The sequence below is a fragment of the Ischnura elegans genome, chromosome 5, assembly GCF_921293095.1.
Source record: "Ischnura elegans chromosome 5, ioIscEleg1.1, whole genome shotgun sequence".
Taxonomy (NCBI): domain Eukaryota; kingdom Metazoa; phylum Arthropoda; class Insecta; order Odonata; family Coenagrionidae; genus Ischnura; species Ischnura elegans.
In genome coordinates, this window is record NC_060250.1 from 74,805,970 (window position 1) to 74,833,644 (window position 27,675).

The following is a 27,675-nucleotide window of genomic DNA, read 5'->3' on the forward strand; positions in this document are numbered from 1 at the left end:
TAAAAATGTTCGTAATTCCGATAGAAGAGTAAATTATTGAAAATCAAATGCAATATTTGGTTGAAAAAACTCTGGTAACGTAATAATTCATGCTAAAATAGGATTAGAGGGTCTAGACCAGTGACCGGGGTAAGGGATGAGCCCCAAATCTGGGGGATAAAAATACCAGGGTAACTCCACTGCAAAAAAAGAGCTCCATACAGAGAGGTTTAAAACATTCTCATGCTACTCGTAGCACGGAAAACATTTTCCAATTGTAGGCACTGGCAGGAGAGGGTTAATTGGAGAGCTAAATTGGAGACCCTAGATGAAAGTTTAGGGGATTACAACTACAGAAGACGATTGAGAAGGATACCAAGAAGTAAAGCAGATAAATGGGAAATATGTACATACTCCCTTTAATTGAGTGTCAGTTTCGATTTCTAATTTTAGGCAAAGTTTTGCAATTTTGATTGGATTTGCCATGTACATGAGAAAATGTTGTAAATCTTCTTTAACGCAAACCAAATTTTATTATTCTGACCTCATAATTGTTGGTCCAAATGCAAAATTTCATGTCCCATTGAGGGGTTCCCAAGTTTAGTCCCAGTTACACAACATTTTAACCCTGTATATTCTTGCTTTTTCCATTTACCGCAGAAGAATTGTATATGTCCATTTAATGTTGTGTGTTACTTTCCCTTCTTTCCTCTTCGGCAATTTTATAATGTGTAATTCTTTTCTCTCCCTCTCGTGTCTTTGTCCTATCCTTCTCCTGAGTGTTGAGCTGCCCCAGTGCCACCTATACTTGGTCACTATGATGGTAGTAGTTTGAATGGTAATAAATAATTGTATAGCACTCCCTACCTTAAGAAAAACACCCCTCTCTCTCTCAGGGGATGGATTTATACTCCCCGGACCCAGGTCATGATGCACCCCCAGATTTGATGCTGAATCCGCCGTTGGGGCCGAGTAATGGAAAAAGAGATGGCATTCTCCACCAATGGAGCCATATAGCAGAAAATGATCATGTGAAACAATCATTTTTCATCAATCATCAGCGGACATATCCCTTGGAAGAGAAGGAATAAATGGTCGTGTTATTCAGGCTTTATTAACTAAGCGTTTTGTTCTACCAAAGAAATGCACTGCTTTAATCGCCCCACCACGAAATACAATTATAATTTGTGGCCAAAATGATTATTTTTACCCTTAAGTCATGCATATTTACCCTTGTACGGCGGTGAAAAGTTGAAGAATGAAATGGAGGCCAATGGTACTCATAAAGCTTATTAAAACTTTGTGATAATGTATAACATATTTGGGGTTTTCTTCTGCCGAGTTTTTTCTTACTTTAGAAAACCTGGTTCAAAGGTTGTGACCCGTACCGCGTAATCCCAAAAACAAAAGAACTACGAAATGTCGATAAGCTGAAGCAGCTGAAGGCAGCAACAGCGGCTCTCGTGAGATTGTAAACATTTGTTTTTCGATGAATTTGTTGTTACCTCAGAGGAGGTTTTTGTGTCTTCTGTCATTATGGCCTCTCCATGCAGTGAAGAAAATCAGCAGTCCATTACCATTATGATCTATTGTTTTTGACTTGAATTAGTGGTTGTGCGTTATGATATATGTGTTGAACATCTATGGTTCTTTGAGAATTTGGAGATTTTCTTATTGAAGCATGAGCTGGAACGTCCAAAAACTGGTGGAAGACGCTCTTGTCTCATCCACTAGAGCTGTGAATTTCGATAAAAATGGCCAATTTGAAGTGGCGTCATATTATTACCTGCATGCAGCTCGTCAGCTGGCTTCAGCGGCCAACTGTAATACTCCTGAATCGCAGTCATGGAAAGAGAAAGCAGATCAATACAGAGATCGAGCTTCAGCCCTGGATAAATTAAGTAAGTATTGAGCTTTTATGATGGAAATCATTTAAGCTACCCTTGGTGAACGATGATAGATGAGTCATCAATTGCAAAGACGACAACATAGGCTATGAAGTTCCACTCCCCTCGATGTACGGGCACCGTAGAGATACGGTCAATCGTGGGGTCTCTAAGTATTGTAATTTCGTTGTTAACATTTTTTACTTCGGAATGTTTTTTTTTTTTAATTTAGGCATCTTTGGTAGGTCCGAGATTCCAACTTAACATTCATAGCATTAAATTGATGACTGCTCACATAAAGACCTCCCAGATATGCTTCAGTGCAGCATAGCATATTACATAACTTTGGAGAAATAATATTCTTCCATGACATAACTTATGTTTTGGCCTTCCATATTTTCCTTTAGCGTCAGGCGATGCATTTAGTGACCAGTTATACGTTAACCATTGGCTATAACTCCATATTGATTCCAGGGTAATTTTGCCCATTTCCTCCTATCATTTTCTATTTCAAAATTATTATGAACGTGCTGATGCAAATATAATTGTTTTGTGTTATCGAAACCTCTTGCAAACTGTTGCTTTGTCATTCAACCTATGAAGTGTATTTCCTCCACTATGGATCGAAATAATTTGAACTGACGATGCTTCGTCAATAAAATTTTATTAGTGTTAGTAGGCTAACTGTAGTAGGTAACTTTGAATAGTTTTGTAGAAAGTTTTAACATCCTCTTCAAGGTTAAAGTATTTTTTCTTTCCCTCTCTCTCTCTGTTTCATCCTTTATTTAATAAATTTAAGTTTTTAAACCTTAAAACTTATTTCTTTCAATATTTGTTCTTTGTATTATTACGTTCTCCATACTGGACTATTAACATTTTTTTTCAAACTAATTCCATGACATAATTAATTATCTTCATTTTCCCTTCGCATATTATTGTATGAAATTTTTTTATTCTCCAACTGTAGTGTCATCACTTGATTTGACTTAACACCTGGGGTTATAACAAGTCCATGTTAAGAAATCAGTAAACGGTTCTTTTTAATTTTCCATGCTGTAATTCTTTGACCTCAAAAGGTTTCTATGTTCTTATGTAATTCTTGAAAGGCTACTTCTATGCAATTTCCACGTAAGTATAGTCTCTTGATAATGACCTATGTATCTAAACTGTTAACTTATATTGAGTGTGGAAAATTACTGAATCCTCATTAGTGACTACTATTTATGAATTCTTCTTCACTTAGATAATATTTCTCTCCCGTTACTTATATTAAGGTCTGTAGTTTCTACCTTAATTTCTTCTTGTCCTTTTTGGGACAAATCAGTTAGATTGCTTATTTCCCCCCTTACCAGGGTTGATTGATTTAAAGCACTGTGATTTAAATCACGATTTAAATCACTTGATTTTTATTTTAAAAAATCAGGTGATTTAACTCATTATGTGATCTATATGTTTGATTTTTAAAGAGTCAAGAAAAGGAAGCTGTAAGTGTATAATTTTGATTTTTATTTCTTAATTAATACAATGAATCGACAGTTATCAGCACAATGGTGGCTCTTAAATAGAAATGATACTGTAGGAATGCATGTAACATGAGAATAAAAAAAAATGGCTTTGCTTAGAATACTAGTGTATCCGTTGAAAAAAAATTGTTTTCTGATTTAACTTCTAAGCGTAGGAACCATACAAAGTTGCAATTACAGAATTTTTCTAAACTTCATATGCTTTAGAACCGCATAATATTGCATACATTTGATACTTCCAATGGCAACTTTATTTTATGCCGATGTAATTTTTAATTTGATACCATTGGCTTTTTCATAGTTCTCTCCCCAGATTGACTAAATGTTGTAATAAGTTTAGAGTATGTTGCCTCTTATTGTTTCTGCAAACGATCATTCTCCAATATGTATATGCTGCCCAAATAGTTAGTTTTGCAAATAACTGAATTTTTGATGAATGGGGAATCATAAAAATCTCATTTAAATCAATAAAATCCGATTAAAATCAATAAAATCTGATTTAAATAAAAAAAATCAACAAAAATGATTTTTTTGAAAAAAAATCATGATTTTTATCAACCCTGCCCCTTACCATGAACAAAATCTTCAGAATTTTTCATTTCTAAAATATTAATTGAGCAGGAAAAATTAGCTGAGGATAGGCTACAGGTGACTGAAATTAGTGTTAGTGGGAGGGTATACAAGATGTAGTGGATGAGTAAAAACACAAATGACAAAGCTCTGGAAGTGTCTTAAGAATACTTTTGAATGAAATAAGAAACCAGTGGAGCTAGTTGTTAGCAAGTCTGAAGAGCAATAGATACTGAAAATCCATGGTATAGGATAGATCATACTGGTTATGTGAGATAAGATGTAATGGGAGAAAAGACTTGTTGGTTATATGAAAGAGAGGTAAGATATTTTCTGAGATAAGGAATATGTATATGTAAGAACAGACTTTAGGTACTTATAATATAATGGCTGAGATAATACTGCTTTTATCTAAACCTTTTGTAAACCACTGTGTAATTATTGCAAAGCCATATTTTAGAGTTCCCTTATTGTTGAATTTCAATGGGCACATTTAGCTAATGTATTATATTTAGTTTTTATGTTCCATTATCTTTTAATAATTGCATTGTGTAGGGCTTGGGAAGATTGCAGCACCAGCAATGCCTCAGGGACATAAAGAACTTCAGCGAGCCCATTATCTATTTCAAGAAGCCCTGAATGCAGATGAAGCTGGTAATGAAGAAGAAGCTGTTGAACTGTACAGCCAAGCTGTGGAAACGAGCATTAGTGCAGTAAGTGAAATCATTCATTCTTCTTCCTATTGTATTTGTTAGGAGGCCTAATAGGACAGAAAACCTCAAGCTCTGGAGGGTCTTTCTCTCTCTGCAACTTGCCCAGTATCCAAGGGAAGTCATCATTTTCTTTTCACATTCGTTTGCTTTTTGTGTAAATTCTTCAGAGAACATCAGCTGAATGCCATCTTGGTTACATTGCTGGGGAGTAAACTGACGTTGAATGAGAAACTAGAATAGACATCCTGTGGTACAGTCTGAAATATATAGGATAGAAGTCTGCTATAATGAGTATGACCTATTGCAAAAGTGGTGCTGTAGCAAGTGATTTTGGCCCATGCGGAAAAGTCTGGGGATATGATTTGCCTGCAACGAGTGCCTGTGTTTACGTCAGCACTATAAAGAGTCCATTTCGATGTCGACGTCGTCCAGGATGTGAAACTCCCACTACTGAAGCACTTGTGGGAGAAACACAAGTCAGCATGCAATGAGAAAGTGACAAAATTCGGGGGAAACGTGCGTGAGGAAAATTTGCATAATGTGCATTTGCATGTCAAATAAGTTGAATGCTTATAAAAATGATTTTTAATCAGTTAAATAATAAAATGCGTATGAAAATCTAAATAGCATTCATTTGATTGTATGTTGGCAGAAGAAACTTGAAGTACTTTGTTTTATAGCAGGCAATTAAAAATGTATTTGGAACCGAAAATATCTGAAGATCTGACCCGAAATCAAGTATCGAATCCAAATCCAAAAAAAATCCTGGACCTGCCCATCCCTAATCTTTGAAGATTTTTTCATAAACAGATGTGCTCTGATTGTGTAACCTGAGTCACCTATAAGTGTTCAGAAAAGGTACACAAATTGAATTGTTTAGTTATTGCTGCCCTTATTAGGTTTTTCCTTCATAGCCCATGAATCACAATGTTAAACCAAATTAAAAGTCATACTTTCAAGGAAAAATAAATACGTAGTGAGCATACAGATAAGCCTGTCATGGTGTATGCCAATTGGCTGATTGCCATTCACATATTTACAGTAGATAAAGCTTTCCTTTATGCTATTTCTGGATTATACTTTTTCAGGGGAAGGAAACATTTGGGAATAAAGATTGAGAATGAAGCTTCAAAAATAATTTTAACTACGAAAATAGTTCTTTCTAAATATAATATATTTTAATAAAAGGTCTTTAAATAATTTACAAAAATAGGAACTGCAAAAAATCTAACCGCAAAAAATGTTACCTAGACAGCAAAACCAAATTATCCCAGTAGTTTCGTAATGAAGGATGGATAGGAGAGACGGAAGTTTCTCCTACACCAATGGTGAAAACCCATAATGCACAACAACTGTTTATTCCAGTTCAAATCACAGTTTATAGATATTGACTTTCAGCCGAACAGTACTTCAAAATATCAACAGAACTTTGCCCGCGTCAACAAGAGATAAACTCAAAGTGGATTTAACCCAAAATTTCTCTAGCTGACCCACAACCACAATATCCTAAATCAGCTTAAAAATAAAAGCCTCTTTATAATGACTTTGATAGAACCTTGTAAATGGGGACTTCATTGTATGTACTGGGATTTGCTATGCAGAGGTGCCTAGTGGGTTGCGTTGTCACAAGATGAACAAAGAGTTCATGTAGATTGAATATTCAAGTCACCAATCTAGTAGTTGTAGTGAACTCCTGTTGGGACAAAAACCTTTAATCACAGTAACAAATAAATCAATGCTCATGATAATAGACTAGGCTTTCAGGAAATCACAGTCAGCTCCAACCCTTTCACTGCTGTGAGCGTACCTTTTCTTCCTCCCTGCGATGCACTTTCACCGAAGCACTTCGAAGGGTCCCTAATCCGGGACCCTTTCCTCAACGAGCTCACCCTCGCTGGCCCCTCTCTTCGACCCTCCGAGCGGGGTGCCTCCCTCCCCAAACGTGACCGCTCTGACTGCATTTTAAATTAAATCGAAACTTGAAGCATTTACGTGGTGGAAGGGCTCCATATTAATAATGAAAAACACTTTGTTACTTCCACAAAATTCACAGTTTCTATTTTATTACCGGTTTCGGCTATTACATCATTTTCAAATACATATTTGAAAATGGTGTAATGTATGTATTTGAAAATGGTGTAATAGCCGAATCCGGTAATATAATAGAAACTGTGAATTTTGTGGAAGTAACAAAGTGTTTCTGCATTTTAAAATCTATCAATCAATGCGATTACTAAAAATGATTGTTTGCATCGCACTCCTACAAATCAGGCAATCAAGTACGTCTTTGAACCGTGTTCCTGCGATGAGAAATGACGATTTTGTTAACCTTGCTAAAATGGCCAATTTCCGGTGTTCCGCAGCCACGTTTTTAGCAAAGTTAATAAATTGTTATTTTTCATCGCAGAAAAACGTACGTTCAAAGACATACCTGATTGCTTGATTGGCAGGTGTGCGATGCAAACTATCATTTTTTGATGATCGGTTTGATTGGTTGATTTTCAAATTTCAGTCAGAGCGGTCACTTTCGGGGAGGGAGGCCCCCCACTCGGAGAGTCCAGAGTCCAAGGCCAGTGAGGGTAAGCTCCTCGAGGAAAGGGTCCCGGATTTGCGACCATAAGGAGGGTGTACCGTAAGTACCTGCTCCATGGCCCAACGAAACGCATTTTAACCTTTTTTCCGCATGTTAGGAGAGGGTTTTCGGAGATCGAACAGCAGTGAAAGGGTTAAGGCCAGAAATTTTGATCATTCATCTGTGTCAAGTTATAAACGAATACTCATCTTTATTAGTTACTGATATGCATATATTCGGTTCATATAAAAACTTATGCAGTTTTACTACTACCCAGGTTTATGTAGTGGTTTTTCCCATGTATTATGGATGGGAAGGGCATGGGACCATGACTATGACTTTGTGAAATAGAGTTTTTGCAAAATTTTGTCACATGGAGATTTGCTGTAACAGTTTTAATTGTATTTTGAATAGCAGTCAATGAATTTTTAGTGATTCATGAGTCAAAATGAGCCAGGCATATCCAGAAAAGAACTTGAAGCAGCCTTTACCATCAGCAAAAATATAGGTGTTAGGTAGGTATTAAATTTTTCTATTACTTCTCGCTTGTCTTCCTTGCAACCAAGCTCACCCACTACATCCATCTCCATAGATACCTTTGATAATTTAATTAATTATAGCATGAAAAACTGTTATCATTCAATGGACACTGGTATTGAAAATAAGTTATATAGTGTCAGAAAATTCACACAATGCTTAGAACCACAGTTTCTGTAATATAATATGCATCTTATAAGCAAGACATAAAAGTATGCCAGGTAGAACTCCACTATAACGTTTGCTGAAGATTCCCATAAAATCACTTGTTTTAACAATAACTCTTTACAGCCCAGTTACATCAATAATCGCGTATCTTCAGGTAGAATGATTGAATTAGTTACTTAGCTATATTAAAACATAAGTCATCTAAATTATAACATTTATTTTTAATGACAATTTTGATTTAACAACAAATATACCTGATGTTAGAATCAATGGTCATTTTTCAGAATAAAAGATCATTTGGCAGCAGACCATTGGCCACGGAGAACTTATATTAGTAATTCTGAAAATTAGTGACAAGTTCTCAGGCATGTAATGGTCAGAAAGACCATCTGAAAAATGATCGAGCACCCAAACTCTCAAGGGCAGTTGCATTCATGGAGAAATTCAACAGCTGAAGCACTCACTCCCATAAAGACTGATCACCATCAGATAAGCACGGTGTCCATTGCAGGCATTGGCGAGTATTTGCCACACATCATTCGTGAGGATTTGCAGATGAAAGCCTGAAAATCTCCTAAAACATGGATAATCGCTACAGAAACTGTACATGATTCTGTGAGCTGCAGCACTACAATGTGCTAGACATTCAGGTGCCACATTACTTTCATCAGCATCTAGCTATGATGTGGTCCCCAGGCAAAGAAATACGACATATAGAGGACGATTGTAAAAGCAAATTGTTGGGGACATGATAAAGTTTCATTCATCTGCAACAATGATGGCTTGGTGAAATGCATCTGAATAAAGCTTAGAACCACCCCATGGTTGAAGTTTGGCAGGGATTATCCTGAGAGTTTTACATCCTGGATGACGTCGACGTCAAAATTTACTCATTATAGTGCTGACGTAAACACAAGCACTCGTTATAGGCAGATCATATCCCCAGACTTTTCTGCATGGGCCAATCTACACAAAAAATCACTTGCTACAGCACCACTTTCGCAATAGGTCATACTCATTATAGCAGACTCCTATCTTATATATTTCAGACTGTACCACAGGATGTCTACTCTAGTTTCTCACTCAACCTCAGTTTACTACCCAGCAATGTAACCAATATGGCATTCAGCTGATGTTCTCTGAAGAATTTATACAAAAAGCAAACGAATGTGAAAAGAAACGGATGACTTCCCTAGGATACTGGGCAAGTTGCAGATAGAGAAAGACCCTCCAGAGCTTGAGATTTTCTTTACTGTGACAAGGTGAGGGAACAGAACGAGACAACCTTGAGGGGAAGGGGTGGGTAGCAGAAGCACGTAAAGGAGAGGTGGAGAGGAAGGAGCACGATCATTGGAGGAAGGATGGCAGTCTTTCAAGCAACGAGACTACGAATGAGGAAGTCAAGGAGGAACTTGTCAGATCATGCTATTTTGTAACGTCATTGCCTTCAAAGCTAGGCCAGAGGAGCTACGTGATATATGTATGTAGTTACGTGATATATGTATGTAGTTGGAGTTTCCAGTCCATCTCTACTTGTTTGCGAGGGCTAATGCTACACTTGTTTCTCTGAAAATTGTGCTGTTTGGACAATGTTGAATATTAGTGTACGGTATTTGTAACTAGGAAACTTAGTGGCAATCAAATAGAGCTGAAAAAACTAAATTATCGTCAGAAATGCACTGCATTTGGTCTCATTCTTTTTTAAATCTTGTTCATGTCATCCAATTGCTGAAGCTATCGAGATATCTTTGGGCCCAGAAAGTCACTCACCTAGCATTTATCCTCCAGAGAGGAAGAATTGGAGCAGGTTGGCCGAAAAAGTAGGTGAGATGAGGTAGGGATGAAACCCTTCGATTATTCCTGTGTAACTTGATATTTTCCTTCGAAGACAATGAATTATGGTCTGGAAACGAAAAAAAAAAAAAAAAAAAACATCAAAAGCACGGTCTGATGGAGGGCAGGGGGTGGTTTTCTGAAATCTGCAATGTAGTTACTTCATGACATGGTTATTATCCTACGATGCTGACATTCCCCTGATGATTGTTCAATCTCTTGGGAAGAGTCACTCTACATGCCTATCGTATTTTGCCTAAATTTTCAATGGCTGAAATTCTGTTGCATAACCCCTACGAGAGATTTTAAATAAAATGGTTCATGAGTCGGACAAGCATTGTTTTGTGTCGGCATATATGAAAAGAGGATCGGACTCTCTTTTATGGGACGCTGCAATCACTGAAGCATTTATGTAAAGTTTTGGATCCAGATCCAATATCTTCAGGGAATTTGGATCCGAAGTATCCGGTGATGGGCAATATCCGCGGATATTTGGATCTGAGGTATCTGATCCAACCATCCTTATCAAAGTTATATTTTATCATCCTTTATTCAAGGCATTGTTAGGCCTAAAAATTTTTAATGGAGGAATAAACTGTGGTAAATTAGTCTCTTATGCTTGAAAATTAAAAAAATAATTGTTGCGTGAATTAATGTATTGATATGAACAAAAAATTAGAAATAATTGAAATACATGATATCAATTAAAATGGTGGGTAATATTCATTGTAGATGGTGACCCACTGTGATTCTTTTATCATTAAACTCTCTAACATAAACCTTTGAAGCTACTATTAAAGTGAGGATGAATTTCATGCATAAAAGAATTATTTTTGAGTTGTACTCGCATCAAAATTTATAATTAGCCAATATTTTTGTCCGCCTGAGAGCTCATTGGTGACAATAATCTCACCTAGTATACATCTCAATATATCCTCTGACTATGAAAGGTGGGTGAGAGAGTACCTGGAGTATTCAAGATTGCATTTCCTCTCATTTTCAAACCACGCACTCAAGTACGACATCTCTTGGGAAATGTCAAGGATAGGATGCCACTTCAATTGGAAGGAGTGTACAAAATCTCTGCAGAACTTGCCATAAGAAATAAATCAGGGAAATGGGGCGAACAGTCAAAACTTGACTAGAAGAGCATAAGTGGGTCATGTGACTGGGTTACTCTACGAAGTCTGCTGTCGCAGAGCATGAAGCCACGGGACACGTGATTGATTTTAAAAAATCTAGAATCTAGTCTAAAAAAATCTAGTAAGGATGTAACATTTCAAATCTTGACTCATCTGCGAAGCCATAGAGATAAAGAAAAACAAAAATAATTACAACAGATATACCGGATTGAGAATTAGTAATACGTGGAATCCAGTCATCCACAACATTTCTTCATCTTCCTCCTCCAGTCCTCTTCCTCCTCCAGTCCTCCTCCTCTTCCAGTCCTCCTCCTCACCTCCTCCACCCACCTGAAATAAAAAGGCAGCAGAACAAAACTCCAGCACCATTCCCCTGAAGTAGTGGCCAGTAGTTGACCATGAAACATCGTGGCAGTTCCGATGCATCGCACGGCATACACCCATATGTCTCTCTTTAATAGGGATGGGCAAAAATAACCGGTTATATTTATAACCAGTTTTTTCAGAAGGTTAACCGAGTAAAAACCGGTTATTTTTCGACGCCGGTTAACCTGAGTACTCGGTTTTTTTTGGCATAACCGAAAAATAACTTAAGAAAAATAATTTGACTCCTGATTCCCGCACTCTCTCGCGAACCGTTGGAACTACCAGCACTTTTGCCGCTGCCACTGGATGAGGTTTTCCTGCGCCTCTACCGGCCACAGAGAACATTAAAACCGGTATTTTTTGATGCAATAGAAAAACCTAGTGGCCGGTTAAAACCTAGGCCACGAGTACTCGTTGGCATAACCGATGGCAGGCGGGAGAGAAAAAACCGGATGAGGGAGTACTCGTTGGGGAAACCTATCGCTGTGGGAAGGTTTTTATCAATGGAAAAACCTAGTGGCCGGTTAAAACCTAGGCCACCAGTACTCGTTGGCATAACCGATGGCAAGCGGAAGAGAAAAAAACGGATGAGGGAGTACTCGTTGGGGAAACCTATCGCTGTGGGAAGGTTTTTATCAATGGAAAAACCTAGTGGCCGGTTAAAACCTAAGCGACGAGTACTCGTTGGCATAACCGATGGCAGGCGGTTATGGCAGGTTACAGGTATAGGTTTTTTCAATGCATATCAACTAGTAAAAACTGTAACGAGTACTTGGTTATTCTCCGGTTATTGCAAAATAACCCGAGGAAAATAACCAAGGCGTTGGAGTAGCTATTGCGGAAGTTAAATGGATATGAAGTACATGAAATATTATATTAGTTTGCGAAAGCATGCCTGCCATGTGACCAAATTCAATAATACAAATATGAATATTGAAAATTCGGGGGGGAGCCGGTACCCCCTAAGCTGTTTATACAATCAGGATCGAAAGGGTCGTAGTTCCCCATAAAATTTCGGGGGGGAGGGGGGGTTGTTATGGACCCCCTAGCTTTTAATAAACTTAGTTATATTCAAGCACAGTCATGGTTAGGGGGTTCTGTCCCCCCCGGGAGGACCGTAGTCTCGTTATAAAATCTGGGGGGTCAGACCCCCTTAGATCTCTGTTATAAATTTAGTTATGTGAAAGAATGTCTGCGACATCGGAGTGGCTAGGGAGTCTCAGGGGACCCGGCCGCCTATAAGAATTCTGGGGGGGTATGATGACCCCCCCAGATAAAAATTCTGGGTGGGGGGGGGTCCCGCCACCCATATTTTATAGCGGGATTACGGTCTTCCAGGGGGGGCCGGACCTCCTAAATATTCCAGTGCTTCAATGTAACTGAGTCAAAAACGAAAAAGTTAAGGGGTCCATAACCCCCCCCCCCGAAATTATATGGGGGACTACGACCCCTTCTGTGGGGCCAGGACGCCCCCAGATACAGCCGTGCTTGAAAGTAACAAAGTCTACACAAAAAACTAGGGGGGTCATCATACCCCCCCAGAATTTTTATAGGCGGCCGGGTCCCCTGAGACTCCCTAGCCACTTCGATGTCGCAGACATTCTTTAACATAACTAAATTTATAACAGAGATCTAAGGGGGTCTGACCCCCCAGATTTTATAACGAGACTACGGTCCTCCCGGGGGGGACAGAACCCCCTAACCATGACTGTGCTTGAATATAACTAAGTTTATTAAAAGCTAGGGGGTCCATAACAACCCCCCCTCCCCCCGAAATTTTATGGGGAACTACGACCCTTTCGATCCTGATTGTATAAACAGCTTAGGGGGTACCGGCTCCCCCCCGAATTTTCAATATTCATATTTGTATTATTGAATTTGGTCACATGGCAGGCATGCTTTCGCAAACTAATATAATATTTCATGTACTTCATATCCATTTAACTTCCGCAATAGCTACTCCAACGCCTTGGTTATTTTCCTCGGGTTATTTTGCAATAACCGGAGAATAACCAAGTACTCGTTACAGTTTTTACTAGTTGATATGCATTGAAAAAACCTATACCTGTAACCTGCCATAACCGCCTGCCATCGGTTATGCCAACGAGTACTCGTCGCTTAGGTTTTAACCGGCCACTAGGTTTTTCCATTGATAAAAACCTTCCCACAGCGATAGGTTTCCCCAACGAGTACTCCCTCATCCGGTTTTTTCTCTTCCGCCTGCCATCAGTTATGCCAACGAGTACTCGTGGCCTAGGTTTTAACCGGCCACTAGGTTTTTCTATTGCATCAAAAAATACCGGTTTTAATGTTCTCTGTGGCCGGTAGAGGCGCAGGAAAACCTCATCCAGTGGCAGCGGCAAAAGTGCTGGTAGTTCCAACGGTTCGCGAGAGAGTGCGGGAATCAAAAGAGTCAGATTATTTTTCTCGGGCTATTTTTCGGTTATGGCAAAAATAATTTAATTCTCAGGTAAATGGCACCGAAAAACAACCGGTTTTTAATTTGCTTATCTAATAAAAAACAAGTAAGACTACGATAAACTACACCACGAAGAAGGAAGACGAAGTTCAAAAATGCGGTAGGTTTTTTTAAGAATAGAAGATATGCAACACGCAATGCTTTAGGTTATATAACCTGAATATAACCGGTTTTTTTCGTCCGGTTATTATACTCAGGTATTCTTATCACTCAAAATAACCGGTTAACCTAACACCGGTTTTTTTCTCATAACCGCCCATCCCTACTCTTTAATCACCATGAGCCGCGAAAGCTTTAATCAAGAACTGCATTTCCTCTTCCAGAAATTATTGGAAGCCAAGGGTCACTGTGAGCGTGGTGACCCAGTGGGTTGAGTGTTGGGATGCTGATAGAAGGGTCTCGAGTTAAAATCCCGAGTGAAGCCTTTCGACTCCTCCAAACATGAATGTGCAAGATGGCTCAAGGAATTTTTAACTGGTCTCCTTACCCTAAATGTGTGAATTTCACATTCCTGTGGATTGGTTTGGGGTGAGCTTTATCCTCACCTATCCTAAATACCCTTTGTGTTGAATCACTGATTGACTGATGTGTTTCCAGTTTTTTGCCAATGGTTTCTGTCATAAGTGTTTTTTTTAGGTTCCTTATGCCTGGTACTTCTCCAGAAATTCTTGTTTTGTATAGTATTATATTTTACTCTTGCGAGGATAATTATGTTCTCGATGTCATTAATGTGACCTTGTGCAGATGTTTTGCTTTGGCCGATTTTATTATCTATTTCCAAATCTGCAAAAGTTTTTATGCTATAACTTCTGGTGAATTTATTTTTTCCTAGACAAACTCAACAACGGATGGGAATCTCAAGCAAAAGCTCACACATCTCGCAAAGAAGGCCTTAGAGAGAGCAGAAGAGCTGAAAGGTATCAAAGACGCACCACCAAAACCCTCTGCACCCTCGCCAACAACAGTTACCTTTGCCCCTTTGCCTTCATGCAGCCGTAGTGGTGGAATACCACCTGGAGGTATGGATATTACTTTTGAGCATTTTTCTAAATATTTTGGAGTATATATATACGCATTCATAAATATGCTTGTTGGGATATCAAAGGAGGCGGCTTGAATTTTTTTGTTGATTTTGTACATGAAACTATATTTTTCATTTTTTATGGACCTTAAAATGAAAGTGGAAAAGGCAAATGGATTCATAATTTATGGAATAAAAGAAAAAAGCTTTGAAAAGTAGAAATAATTAAAAATTGAGAGTACAAAACTGGAGTTCTACTGGGTTAATTCTCTGTGATAGTTTAATCATTTAGTATTATCATTACTAATACAGTGGAAACTCGTTAAAGCGAGTACAGGCTATTGCGAGACCCCCGCCATTACGAGAGATACCGAAGCACCGTTAATTGACCCTATAATTAGCATGTAAAAATAATTTGTTTTTACGAGGCCCTTTTGGTGTTGGCACTCGCCATAGCGAGAGTTTCCATCGCCGGTAAACCATCACCTAGAGTCCCTAATTTCTGTAATTGCTGGCAATCTGTTAGAAATGAAGTTGACCTTGAGTGCTCAGTCTCAAATTCATGTGGTAAAGCATCGTTCGATAAATAAGTAGTTCATTTTGGTGAAAATATTGTGGCATCAACATTCGCCAATGCTTGGTCTTCTTTTGTTCCTTGGGCGGCAGAAAGCAGTCGGCAGCATACCCTCACGTCCGTGAGTTGTGTGAATAGAAAGCATTTGATGGCAGACACCATGTCCAAAAAACACCAAACACGTCTGAGCAAGAAAATAAAAATACAGTGAGTCCTCGTTTAACGTCACTTACCGTTCCTGAAAAATGTGACGATAAACGAAATGACGTTAATCGAAGCATAATATCCCATAAGAAACAATGTAAAAAGTGAATATCGGCTCCTAGACCTCACAATTCCTGCGCGAAAAATATGTTAGCGTATCATATCTGGCGCATTTTTTACGGTTGGAATGCTAAACTATCGCATAAATACGAGTTCCTGTCTTCATCGACGACAATAGTAGCAGTGACGTGAATCCTTCTCCATTTTTGTATCTTCCAGCATTTGCTTTTCGGCTTCGCTATGAAGGTCGCCCGGGCGAGCGTCGCCGCGGCATCATCATCGCTGAAACATCGTCGCAGTTACAGGAACCAAAATTATTGTGAACTCGGCAAAAAAAAGTGGCGACAAAAACTCCGAGTTTACACGGAAAAATGCTGTGAAATCACATTTTAGGTTCCTGAAAACCATTATGTCAAGTAAAACCTTGCGCACCTACGCAAGAATTCATTTTGCAGGAATCTTTGCTAAAACCGTAATCGCAATTAAGAATAAACACACCGTTTTACACTTTGCTTAGACCACAGATGTATATATCTGTGGCTTAGACTGACTGTATTACCGCCCACAAAACGAACAACCTGCAACGCCCGCCGCTTCGCCTTTTTTTTCGCGCGAAATTTAAAAGACTTGACGTTATCGCGAAGCGTAGGCGCGATAAACGAATGGCGGTCTCAAAATTTTCGTGACGTTATCGCGAAATGACGTTAAACGGGGTGACGTAGAACGAGGACTCACTGTAATAGAGTAATGTGAGAGTGGGGTAGTAAATTTATCAATCTATTCGCTCTTCACAATTGAAAACAAAAAACAAAAGTGCCCAAGGAATGCAGACCATGAGGAGTTGGAAGGAGCTTTGTTCGGGTGGTTTTGCTCACTTCAATCTACGGGAACTACTGAAAAAAGGGCTATGCTTGAGGCTAAAGCGGAGTATTTCAGTGATAGATTGAGAATCGAGAACTTCAAGAGCTCGGAAGGTTGGTTATACTAATTCAAAGCATGAAAGCATTATCTCCCGTCATAATTGCTGGTGATGCCTGCGGTGTAAACCCGAAGTTGTGGAAGAAAGGACTCCATTCCTAAGTATTTGAAGAAGTATTCCCTGCGTAATATAACGTAGACGAAACGGAACTCTTTTTTAAGGGCCTGGGGGGGCACGTGCCCCCCCCCCCTATATCTGCCTATGGTAAGCATGACCCGTGTCTTCTATGCCACAATATGGACTAGTCCCTAACATCTTGCTGGGTAAACCCAGTCTGAAGTTTGACTTGGAGGATGATGACTTTGTGTTGTAACAGATAGCATACTTAACAAGCTATTGGGAGATGCAGGTTTCAATTCTGGCTAAGCTAAATGAGTTTTTCATGGCAAACGTCACCCTTGGTATAAATAGCAATGTGACAGCTTTGTAAGAGAGAGTGATTGATTTACCTTCCCCTTGTTTTTTTTTCCTTTTTTTTACCCTTTGAAAGTGAAACAATATTTTTAATGAAACAACTCATTGATTTTCAATTTTCTGTTTTTTCTTTCATTTACAGAAACTGTGAAGCCCCTTGCATCTGGGTCTCAGGGGAAGCTTCATCGTGGTAGCAGTGTGCATCTTGTTGTTTCCGGCCAAGAATCTTATTCCGACGAGGAAAAGCGTGTGCTATTGTCAACATCTCTCATCAATGGAGTGGAATATGTTCCTTTCATGAGTGTAGACCTTGGTGAACGCTTTAGGTACCCAGTACCTTTCTCAGATCGAGATGGTGCCCTGAGACTGTCTCCAAAACAAAAGAAGGCCTTCTCTCGTTGGGCTCGGCCTGATGAAATATACCCAGAACCAAGAATAATAGCACTCAGGGGCAAAGGTGACACTGCTCTCGTTGATTGTTTTAGCATAAAACAAACCGTAGTGTCAGATTGTTCTTTTGTGGCATCGTTGGCTGTTAGTGCCTTGTACGAGCGTCGTTTTGGGAAGAAGTTGATAATGAGTATTTTGTACCCAAGGAACAGTAAAGGGGATCCAATCTACAATCCTTTTGGAAAGTATATGATAAAACTTCACATCAATGGTATACCGCGCAAGGTGATCGTTGATGACACTTTACCAGTGGGACATCACGGGGAACTTCTGTGTTCATATTCAACTAATCGTGGTGAGCTGTGGATATCAATCCTGGAAAAGGCTTACATGAAAGTGATGGGAGGATATGATTTCCCAGGGTCTAATAGTGTAAGAGAAAAGGATTTCTTCATTTTCTCTCCCTAAATGGCTTAAGAATGTTTGACCTTTGCTGAATAAATTCTGGCTAATTTTGGGCTCACTAATTTTGTGTAATTAGAAATACTACTTTGTACCACTTTTAATACAACTTCACTTGACGTGGAAGTATACCACTAGCAAAACTCAAACTGAGTTCTAGCAAAGGTTTGTTGTCTTTTTTATATGGTGATGTCGAGCATATGCAGTAAATGAAAATGTGTGTTTTAAAATGACTTACAAGGGGAGACGACGAACCTTGCTCCGCCTTTTTCAATGCCATATTTTTTATGGCATTCGGAATGGGGAACACATCTCTGAACTTATAGTGGTTCCATTGAATGGGCCTTAGTTTGGCTGTAATTAATTAATTTCCGAGCGGTATTTTTAACAAGCGTTATATAATCCCAAAAGTGCGCCCTTTCGTCAACAGCGTCTATTGGTCTACTGGTGAGTGCGTCTGGATCTCACCTGGGGGGCCCAGGTTCGAGACTTCTTCACGGCAGTATATTTTATAGTTTTCATTTTCATCATACGGTGACAAGTTTTTCACTTATGTTAATTTCAGCAAGCATAGGCGTGATAAAAAATTTTTTCATCACAACGGCATTTAGGTATTTAAAGCAGTGTCATTTCGAACGCGGAAATATAAAGACTACTTGCTACCATCCTCAAGAACATGTGGAAAAATGAATTGTGGGCAATAGCAGTGGCTTTTTTTTTTCGGAGAAATTACATTTGTAGGTGATCCTCTCGTTATTATGCTGGAGGGCTGCGGAAGAATTTGGGAAGCGGCGAGCACAGGACATATTTGGCGTAATTGTTAATTTAAAATTATCAACTTTTATTCCATCCTATTTGTTAATTGAATAAATATTTCAGAATGGCTCTTTTAGTGTGAAGGTACTTGAAGTTAACTTTGGAGTAATGTGAATTACAAGTGCTCGAGAGATATGGTAATTTATATTCGTTTTGTCTTCTGATTTATTACATCTGCACGCATGTTGCTGCTTGCCGCGGGCCTTAAGGACATGTGCTCTCGAAAGAAGTGGTTTTTATATTTAATCTTGAAGTTGATCAATATAAGCAATACAAAAAATTAACATTTTAGCACACACCAAACCTTGCTGGTGTAGTCCTCATATCTCCGTGCTCGAAATGACACTGCTTAAATACCTTAATGCCTTTATGATGATAAAAATAATTTCTCATGCCTATGCTCGCTGCAATAGGGTGGTTTCCTATTATTTTTTTATTGCCTTAATCGAAAGATTATTACTCCTGGAGTACGTATTTCACGCTTTTAGATTTTTAAATGATAATATCTATTTTTCGCGATTAAATGAAAAGTGAAAATTTTCAAGCGCGCGAAAACGCGACGCGTTATTAGGAATGATGGGAAATCTCTCCGTACGTCGTATTTCTGGTTCCCCCACCGCCCGGTAAGGTGACCTTGAGGCGAGGCTTAGCGCTGATACGTCGCAGGCTGCCAGCGGGTAGCCTAGTGCCCTGCCGCCTGGTAGCGCTTGGCTTAAATAAGGATTATTAATACCTTATCAAACGAGGAAAACTTTCCGACCTTAGCCAGTTTTAATAAGTGATTATTAAGACATGTTTCCCTGAGCTCTGCGCCTCATGCATGCTTTGGTAACCTCAGACGACGTATAACTCCTATCTTCTCCTATAGAAACTAGGTCCCTGTGACGTCACGTGGAGTGGCATCGCATGGGCGCCAATCTGGCCCTTTTCAAATGAGGATAAAAATGGACCATTGCCATTCGTCTACACCGGCATTTATAAAACGAAATAATTTGTGTATTATGAATACACTAATGGTGGGTAACGAATCGCAATTATTGCCTTTTGTTTTCTTTGATGAAGGAAACTACCCTATTAACGTTAGTGAAAAACTTGTCGCCGTATGATGAAAATGAAAACTAAAAAATATACTGCCGCGAAGAAGTCTCGAACCTGGGCCCCCCAGTTGAGAGCCAGACACACTCACCAATAGAATAATAGACCCTGTTGACGAAAGGGCGCACTTTTGGGATTATATAACGCTTGTTAAAAATACCGCTTGGAAATTAATTAATTACAGCCAAACTAAGGCCCATTCAATGGAACCACTATCAGTTCAGAGATGTGTTCCCCATTCCGAATGCCATAAAAAATATGGCATTGAAAAAGGCGGAGCAAGGTTCGTGGTCTCCCCTTGTTAGTATTTGTCGTTAAAAGTGTAATTCAAATTTTAGAGCCCAATAAAATGACTAGTAACATTTTTTTATATTTTTGATGATCTAATTTTGTTTGATACTTGGAAAAAGTTGAATTTTTGTTGGCTTAATGTGTGTGCTTAATCACTGTAAGATCTTTTTGATTTACTGTTTTACAGAATATAGATCTTCATGCATTGACTGGTTGGATTCCAGAAAGATGTGCTATTCGACCTAGTGATCCCGAGTTCAACAAGGATGCCATTTTTGATAAGCTGAATACAAGGCATCGCAAAGGTGATGTTCTCATAACTGTTGCAACTGGGGAGCTTAGTGATGCAGAATCTGACAGGACGGGACTTGTTTCCACCCATGCATATGCAGTATTGGACATAAGAGAAGTGAAGGTAAGCTGTTCACCAGTGAGGCAAAGTAAATGGATGTAGTCCTCAATGAATCAATTGCATTTCTTTCTTACATAGATCTCAGTTCTGGCAAGATGATCATATTTGAATGCTAACTATTTCAGGGAATTAAGTTGTTGCAGTTAAAGAATCCGTGGTCCCATCTTCGGTGGAGAGGAAATTACTCAGAGCTGGATGTCCAGCACTGGACTGAAGACATGAAGTCCATTTTGAATTTTGATCCTAATAGTGCTGCTATGTTTGACAATGGAGTGTTTTGGATTGATTATGACAGTATATGTCGCTTTTTTGATGTTTTCTATCTCAACTGGAATCCTTCCCTTTTCAACTTCACGTACTGCATTCATCAGTAAGTACAAGATGTTCTTATTGTGGTTACAGAATCTTGGAGATTGATTAACCCAGAGCAAATATGTTTTGATTTTCTCGTTTTAAAAGCTTGTCACCAGCTAATAATTTATTTTCCTCATCCTAAGAAGCACAATTATAGTGATTGAAACTCTGTGAAAAGAATCAGAATGAATTCCACACTTGGTTTGCTGTGTGAAGAATCCCTAATGTTGCATAAAAATTTCCATCTCATAGAGCTGATTCACCATTTTTCCAACCATTTACTTATGTTAACTCTTTGACTGGAATAAAACTGCAGTGGAACCCTGATCTATCATTCCCGCATTGATCGTTTTCCAGCATTCATCGTTTGCCGTTCCTGTTCCCAAATAAAGCTCCATACAGACAATGTAATTTTTTCCGCATCTATCATACCCCAAAGTATCATTTTCCTGCATTGATCGTTTGAAGGTCCTGGTCCCGAGGCATAATTTTCCCGCATCCATCGTTTGACCTAAATAAGACGAAAAGTATGCCATGTGTCATTTATGGCTAATTAGGGAACTAACATAATTTGAATCTTCCCGAGGAGATGGAACTACCATAGGAAGAAGCTCAGTGCCGTGGGGTAGTAACATAACAACCTAGCCAAACATTTCTGCATTGATCATTTTCCCGCATTCATAGTTTTTTTTTGTCCATCCCCCTGAAAAACGACAGATCAAAGTTCCACTGTACCAATTGTATTTAATTCTTCATTTCTCGGATCTTTTTTTTCCATTTTTGGTATTTTTCAAAATTTTGCAGGTCATGGAAGGCTGGAATAGGGCCAATAAAAGACGTCTACAATATCGGTGAAAATCCTCAGTTCTCCCTGGAAGTACAGATGCCCCCTTCAGCATCTTCAGCTGCTGTTTGGATTCTATTAACACGCCACATCACTTTGTTGGAAGACTTTAAAGAAAACCAAGAATATATCACTGTACTTGTGTATAAAACTGAAGGAAAACGGGTTTATTATCCAGGTACGAAGGTTGCTAAATGTTTTGCGATAATTAATCCCAATTGCATCCCAAATCTAGAAAAAACGGCATTTTGGTGCAATTTTTTATATTTAGTCTTATTGTTTCCATTCTTTTCCAAATGTCTTATTTGCATAATTTTTCTTCTAGGCGACCCACCTCCATTTATTGATGGCATTAGAATCAATAGCCCACACTACCTCTGTAAAATAGTTCTTAATGAGAAAAGTTCTCGTCGATACACACTTGTGGTGTCACAATATGAGAAGATGAATACAATATTTTACACCTTACGAACCTATTCTACTTGTCCATTTGTTTTGAAGAAAATCGTCAATCCTTATCGTCACACCAAGGTATGAGTGATGTATTTTTTGTTGTAATGCACTTAACTATTGTTATCTCCAGTGGTGTAACTAGGAATATGCTTGGGGGTGGGGGGATATGCCTTGAAATACATTTTGCATCATTTTGTCTCTTAAAATGTAGCTTGAAGCAGATGAAGTGATGAACATGTCAAAACTAGACAATAGTTTTAAATATTTTTTTTTATGTCTCTGAGGCTTTGGGGGGATCTATCCCCCTCCCCGTAGTTACACCACGGGTTATCTCATATAATTGGAATGAGTAGTACGAATATATAGCTAGGAATTATGTATTAGCTTCTTTATATAGAATGAGTTTTTCTTCTTGACCTTTTATTATACATATTTGAAAACGATTCCTTGGACTATTGGTCGCTATTTTATTATAAATAAAAAAAACATGTACGACCAATGTTTTGGAACTTCATTTTTCCATTATCAAGGCTTTCATGCAAAGAATTACATATTTTTGGTTCTTCATTTATATTTGGGGGTAATAGCGACAGGGTTTGTGTGATTGAAGTGCTTCTTTATAATCATTTTACATTCATAATCTAGGTAATGATTGCTCAAATTTTTATTTATTTTAGTTGTTAAAATTTATTTGTTGAACGCACCACCAAAAACAGAACTGTTTGGCCTATATATTGGGGTTGATAACATTTAAAAATGAAGCGTTCACAAACAATAACTGAGATTGTCCTCTTTTTCTCCAATTTTAGGTTGGCAATGGAGAGTGGAAAGGGAAAACAGCTGGAGGTTGTGCTAATAATCAAAGCACTTATTTAAATAATCCTCGATATCAAATCACTCTTGAATCAAATAGTAACAGCAATGATATACTTCTTGATCTCAAAGGGCCAAAACAATATCAAATAGGAATGGACGTAGTGTGTGTAGTTGCTAATGATCCTAAATCTCCAGGCTATTTTCAGAGGAAGTCATCTGGACCATTCAGGTAAGATAGGCATAATTATAAGTCTCCCAAAATTATAGATAAAATAAGCTTATGTTAAAACTCAAATGAAAAATGACATTTTTTTCGAGTATAAAAATCTCGCTCTTGTCCTTATCCCTTCTTTTTTTCCAAAGTAAGGTATATCACTCCCGTAAAATAAGATTTGATGCTTTCCCGGCGAATAATGTGGGTAGACTTCCCGGGATATCGACCTGGTTAAATTCTCCCTTCTAGCCAACATTTCGCTCTGACTCGGGGCTCAGCGCAATGGAGTTTCAACCGCCATGAGGATGAGCCCCGAGTCTGAGCTTGAAATGTTGGTTAAAATGGAGAATTTAACCTGGTGGGAATCCCGAGAAGAGTTTATCCATATCCCTCCTGTACTCACTGAGGGATTTTGCTGAGGGGCATACCTTATGCTACATGTTACTGAGTAATTTTGCAATATTTTACTATTCCCTGCACACGGGTTGGCATTTTCAACACAGGGGAGTTCACGTACTTTTAGCTCTCTTTTTGCAAAAGCATTTTATCTTAGCAAGAATTTGGATTGAAGGAGTCCCTCAAGAGACTTGTTATGGATCAATTTCGTTATTCTATGTCTGTATCATAAGTTAATAAATGCCTGGGTGACCGAAGGTGTACATATATTTTCTATGAAGTAAGGCTGTGGAACTTTTTGTCTCGTAGTTCTTCCTAGCTTGTGATTGATTGAAACTTATTTAGCTGAATCCTCAGTAGCCAAAGAAAGAATGAATTGAATTATCACATTGTATCTTATAAATTCATTGGTTTGTAGGAAATGGGAAGGGGATACTCTCATTAAATTTAAAATAAAATGATCACTTTCAATGATGTGAAAAATAAAATTCTGGAAATGAGTTACAGTAGAACCCCGTATTTGCGTTATCGGAATTTACGTTTTCCCGCAAATTGCAAGTTTTTTTCTGGGTCCCGTCATATTTCCTATCTCTCCAATGTAAATAGAACCCTGTATTTACGCAATGTTTTTTTCGTTTTCCCGCCATGTGCATCACGACGTGCCGACTAAAAAAAATTATTTGCGTACTAAAACAATTGATCGTGCATATCAGCCCATAAAAACTGCCTTTTGGCTTCCTTTCGCGCATTTTATTTAAAAATCCAAGAGAGAGAGACGTAATAAGAACTATTTTCGAGAAGAATTTGAATGTGGCGGGACAGAACGCCACTAACGTCGGAAAGTTGAACTACGTCATCTCGTTTTCTGTCAGCGGCGAAAAGATTCACGATATGAAAGTAGGTGTTTTGAGCAATCGAGCTATGTATTAATTATAATGCAAGAACTCCTGAAGGAATATTGACAATAATCATGTAGTCGATAATTTGATACGAGAGTTTGAAAGGAAACCAGACGTGATCAAACGTGATAAATGCCGGAACTATAAAACTAGACCGACAACTGGGATCATTTGAGCAGACTTCATTCAACAGTTGCGTAGCAATTATGGGTTAAATAAATACTTAAAAAACTTATTTAAACTTGAATTATCCCATTGAAATAGCAGTATATCGCAAACTATTGTAACTTTAAAAAATTATGAAGTCGCACGACGGTTTGTTCTACCGCACTTGATCGCCGAGAAGTACTTCAAGATACTCGTGTGTTGCCAAGTTTATACCCTCAATTAGTACGGGAAATAGAATTTATCCGGCTTGAAAATGGAAATTCGAGGTGAAAAACGGACATTTTTAACTGATGAGAGAATGAAAATTTTAGAGCTAGTTGATTCCCACACTGGAACCCGCATCGATTCAAACGCTGGCGAAGCAACTCGAATGTTGGGACTGGCAATCCGATCGGATTCCCAAGCTTAACATTCAATACTGCGGTGAAAAATCGCGATGCCATTGTAAAATATGCAAACCAGTGCGGACGCTTATCAAAAAAGAGAATACATGTGAAGAATTACAGGTAAGAAGAAATAGAACGCATTGTAAGACTAGTTTTTAGGTGCAAGATCATCAAATGTCCCTGCAAATGGTGTCATCTAAAGGCCTGTTTACATAGTACATTAACCCGTACAAGTTAATGTCTAAATTATGAACACGAAAATGCACCGTGTATTCACCCAACTTGTGCGTATGCATGAACAGAAAATAGAACCTGTTCAAATTTGGTTCATGCATTCATAGTCGGACTTAGGGGCATGGGACGTGCCCCCCCCCCTCCCCCAGATGCTTAAAAAATAGACAAAATTTGAATACGGTTATCGTAGGAGGATCTATGCCCCCCAAACACTTAAAAAATAGGCAAAATTTTTAATACAGTCCGGTTATCATTGCCTTTGTTTTGTTTAACGTGGTATCTTTGTGCCCCCCCTCCAGAACAAAATCCTGGATACGGCTTGTGCCCCCCAGAAAGAAATCCTGGATCCGCCCCTGATGGTCATCATTACGTTCACTTTGTTTTGTTTATTACTCAAGGAGGCTCAATCATTTAATTGAATAAGAATAACTTTGATATAAAAATAAAGAGAATTTTGTAAAGTCATTGTTGTATCTTGTTTTTAATCTCAATTAAGACAAGATCTTTTGCCTGTCAGGCCCTCTGTGCCCCTCCCAGAAAAAAATCCTTGATCTGCCCCTGCCTACATTCGTACATGTCCCGTTCCGGTCCACAAAAATCATTCATGCAAGCAGACATTAACTCGTACGTGTTAATGTATTAAGTAAATAGGCCCAAAGGCCCTAGAGAAAAAGTATTTCCGCACAAGATTGGAAATCGAAGATTCCATAGCATCTATAATGGTTGGTTGGATAGATTCAAAAATAGATGCAGTCTTGTGTATAAGACGGTGAGTGGTGAAAGCAAAGATGTTAACATAGAGACAGCAACTTTGGAAAGAATCTGAATATATTAGAGTTCTGGAAGGTTACAGCCCAAAAGATGTTTTCAATGCAGACAAAAAAAGGATTATTTTTAATATTTTGCTGCCATCAAAAACACTGTGCTTCAGAGGGAAACAATGTTATGGAATAACGCTTAGTGAACAATTAAAAAATTAACATTTCCAAAGCCAGCATATGAATAAAAGTGAAAATTCTCCATTTCCCACTATTTGCATTTTCCCGCAATTTACACTTTTTTTCTTGGGTCCCTAGAAAAGTGTAAATAAGGGGTTTTACTGTATATGTATGTAAATGGATGAATTGGTACATTTTGGCTCTTATGCTCCATGCTAATAATCCTATGGCATTTGTCAGTGTTTCAAAGTGGCATTTTTGCATCGTCATGTATGGTACAAGTTACAATTGCATCAAAGAAACCATTTTTGGAAAGGAGGTAAATATTTGCGGAAATTATTGAAATATAATCCTTAAACTGATGTAAGGGGGAGTTTTTCCTGTCAGTGGGGAATGAAAATTGGGAAATGGTAACTCCTGATGGTGAATATGTTCTTGCAATTTTCCAGAGCCTACAAACATCAAGTTGAAGAATTATGTAGTTGCTTTTAGAATATAGGAAATATAAATTTCTGTTGCCATACCTTTTTAATGTGATGCATTTAGCGATAAAAACCATCAAAGTTAGCTATGATCCCACTAAACTTGCTATAAAACTTTGATGGGTTTCTTATCTTTATAATTGGTATGATGAGACTACTACTAAAAATTCCTAATTTGATTTGGTAGGTCTTACTTTTTAATTTTGTCTTCTCTTTCCAGGCCTGGCTTTGTGATTTTGGAAATGGAAAATGTACCTGCTGGAACATATGACATTATTCCTAGTACATTTTTGTCTGGTCAAGAAGGTCCTTTCATCCTCACTGTGAAATCTTCGTGCACCTTTAAAATTGCTCGATTGCAGTAAATCTGCTTTCTATCATAAGCCAAGTGAAGGGCATTTTAAACATCGTTTGTTAAGCTGGTGAAACAAATGTTTTATTGTGATACTTTTTGCCATTATATGCTGTGAATATGTAATGCACTTACCATATTATTTGTGAAAATGAATAATTTTAATTATGATTGTTAATTTAAGTCAGTTATGAAATTACATGCTGTTACTAACTTTTTTGTTATGGCTTTATCAAAGGACTTTATGAAAAGTTAGAAGGAAGTAATGAAAAGAAGTTAATAAAAAGCTTGCTTTGCTACTATCTCATTATGAGTAATCTTCATAAAAAAGTTTGTTATGGCAATGTGATAGGCATGTGCTGTTCAAGCATCAGTGAAAATATATGTACTATGTACGTACATATATGTATACATATGTTTTATGCATAACATTGAATCACTGCTACCACCAGCTCAAGCCAATTAATCAATTCCGCCGATTAAATAGTAGGTAGGTATCAGTGTGAACAGATAGCGCATAAATTTTTTGGATGATTCATAGTGTGTTTCTATCATGACAGCACTATTTAATACTTTGGAATTGATGCAACCTAAATTTTCTATTTTAAGAGCCGAATTTGAATATTTCAGGTAAATAATTAGGTTTCATATGT

The 27,675-nt window shown here is 38.2% G+C and overlaps 1 protein-coding gene across 1 annotated transcript; it reads left to right on the top strand.

Moving 5' to 3' along the window:
• The first annotated feature begins 1,446 nt into the window (after positions 1-1,446).
• LOC124159070 (calpain-7-like) lies at positions 1,447-27,324 on the top strand. Its single transcript, XM_046534586.1, has 10 exons — positions 1,447-1,880; positions 4,514-4,671; positions 14,601-14,787; positions 17,163-17,842; positions 20,262-20,489; positions 20,612-20,856; positions 21,645-21,862; positions 22,010-22,215; positions 22,947-23,182; positions 26,891-27,324. The coding sequence occupies exons 1-10, from the start codon at positions 1,661-1,663 to the stop codon at positions 27,033-27,035; spliced, it is 2,523 nt and encodes an 840-aa protein (XP_046390542.1). The 5' UTR covers positions 1,447-1,660; the 3' UTR covers positions 27,036-27,324.
• The last annotated feature ends 351 nt before the right edge of the window (positions 27,325-27,675 follow it).

Excerpts from the sequence above, each read along its gene's own strand:
- LOC124159070 (XM_046534586.1), top strand. The coding sequence starts at position 1,661 with ATGAGCTGGAACGTCCAAAAACTGGTGGAAGACGCTCTTGTCTCATCC. Across the intron at positions 17,843-20,261 it reads ATTTCCCAGGGTCTAATAGT|AATATAGATCTTCATGCATT; the intron begins GTAAGAGAAAAG and ends ACTGTTTTACAG. Across the intron at positions 22,216-22,946 it reads ATCCTTATCGTCACACCAAG|GTTGGCAATGGAGAGTGGAA; the intron begins GTATGAGTGATG and ends CTCCAATTTTAG.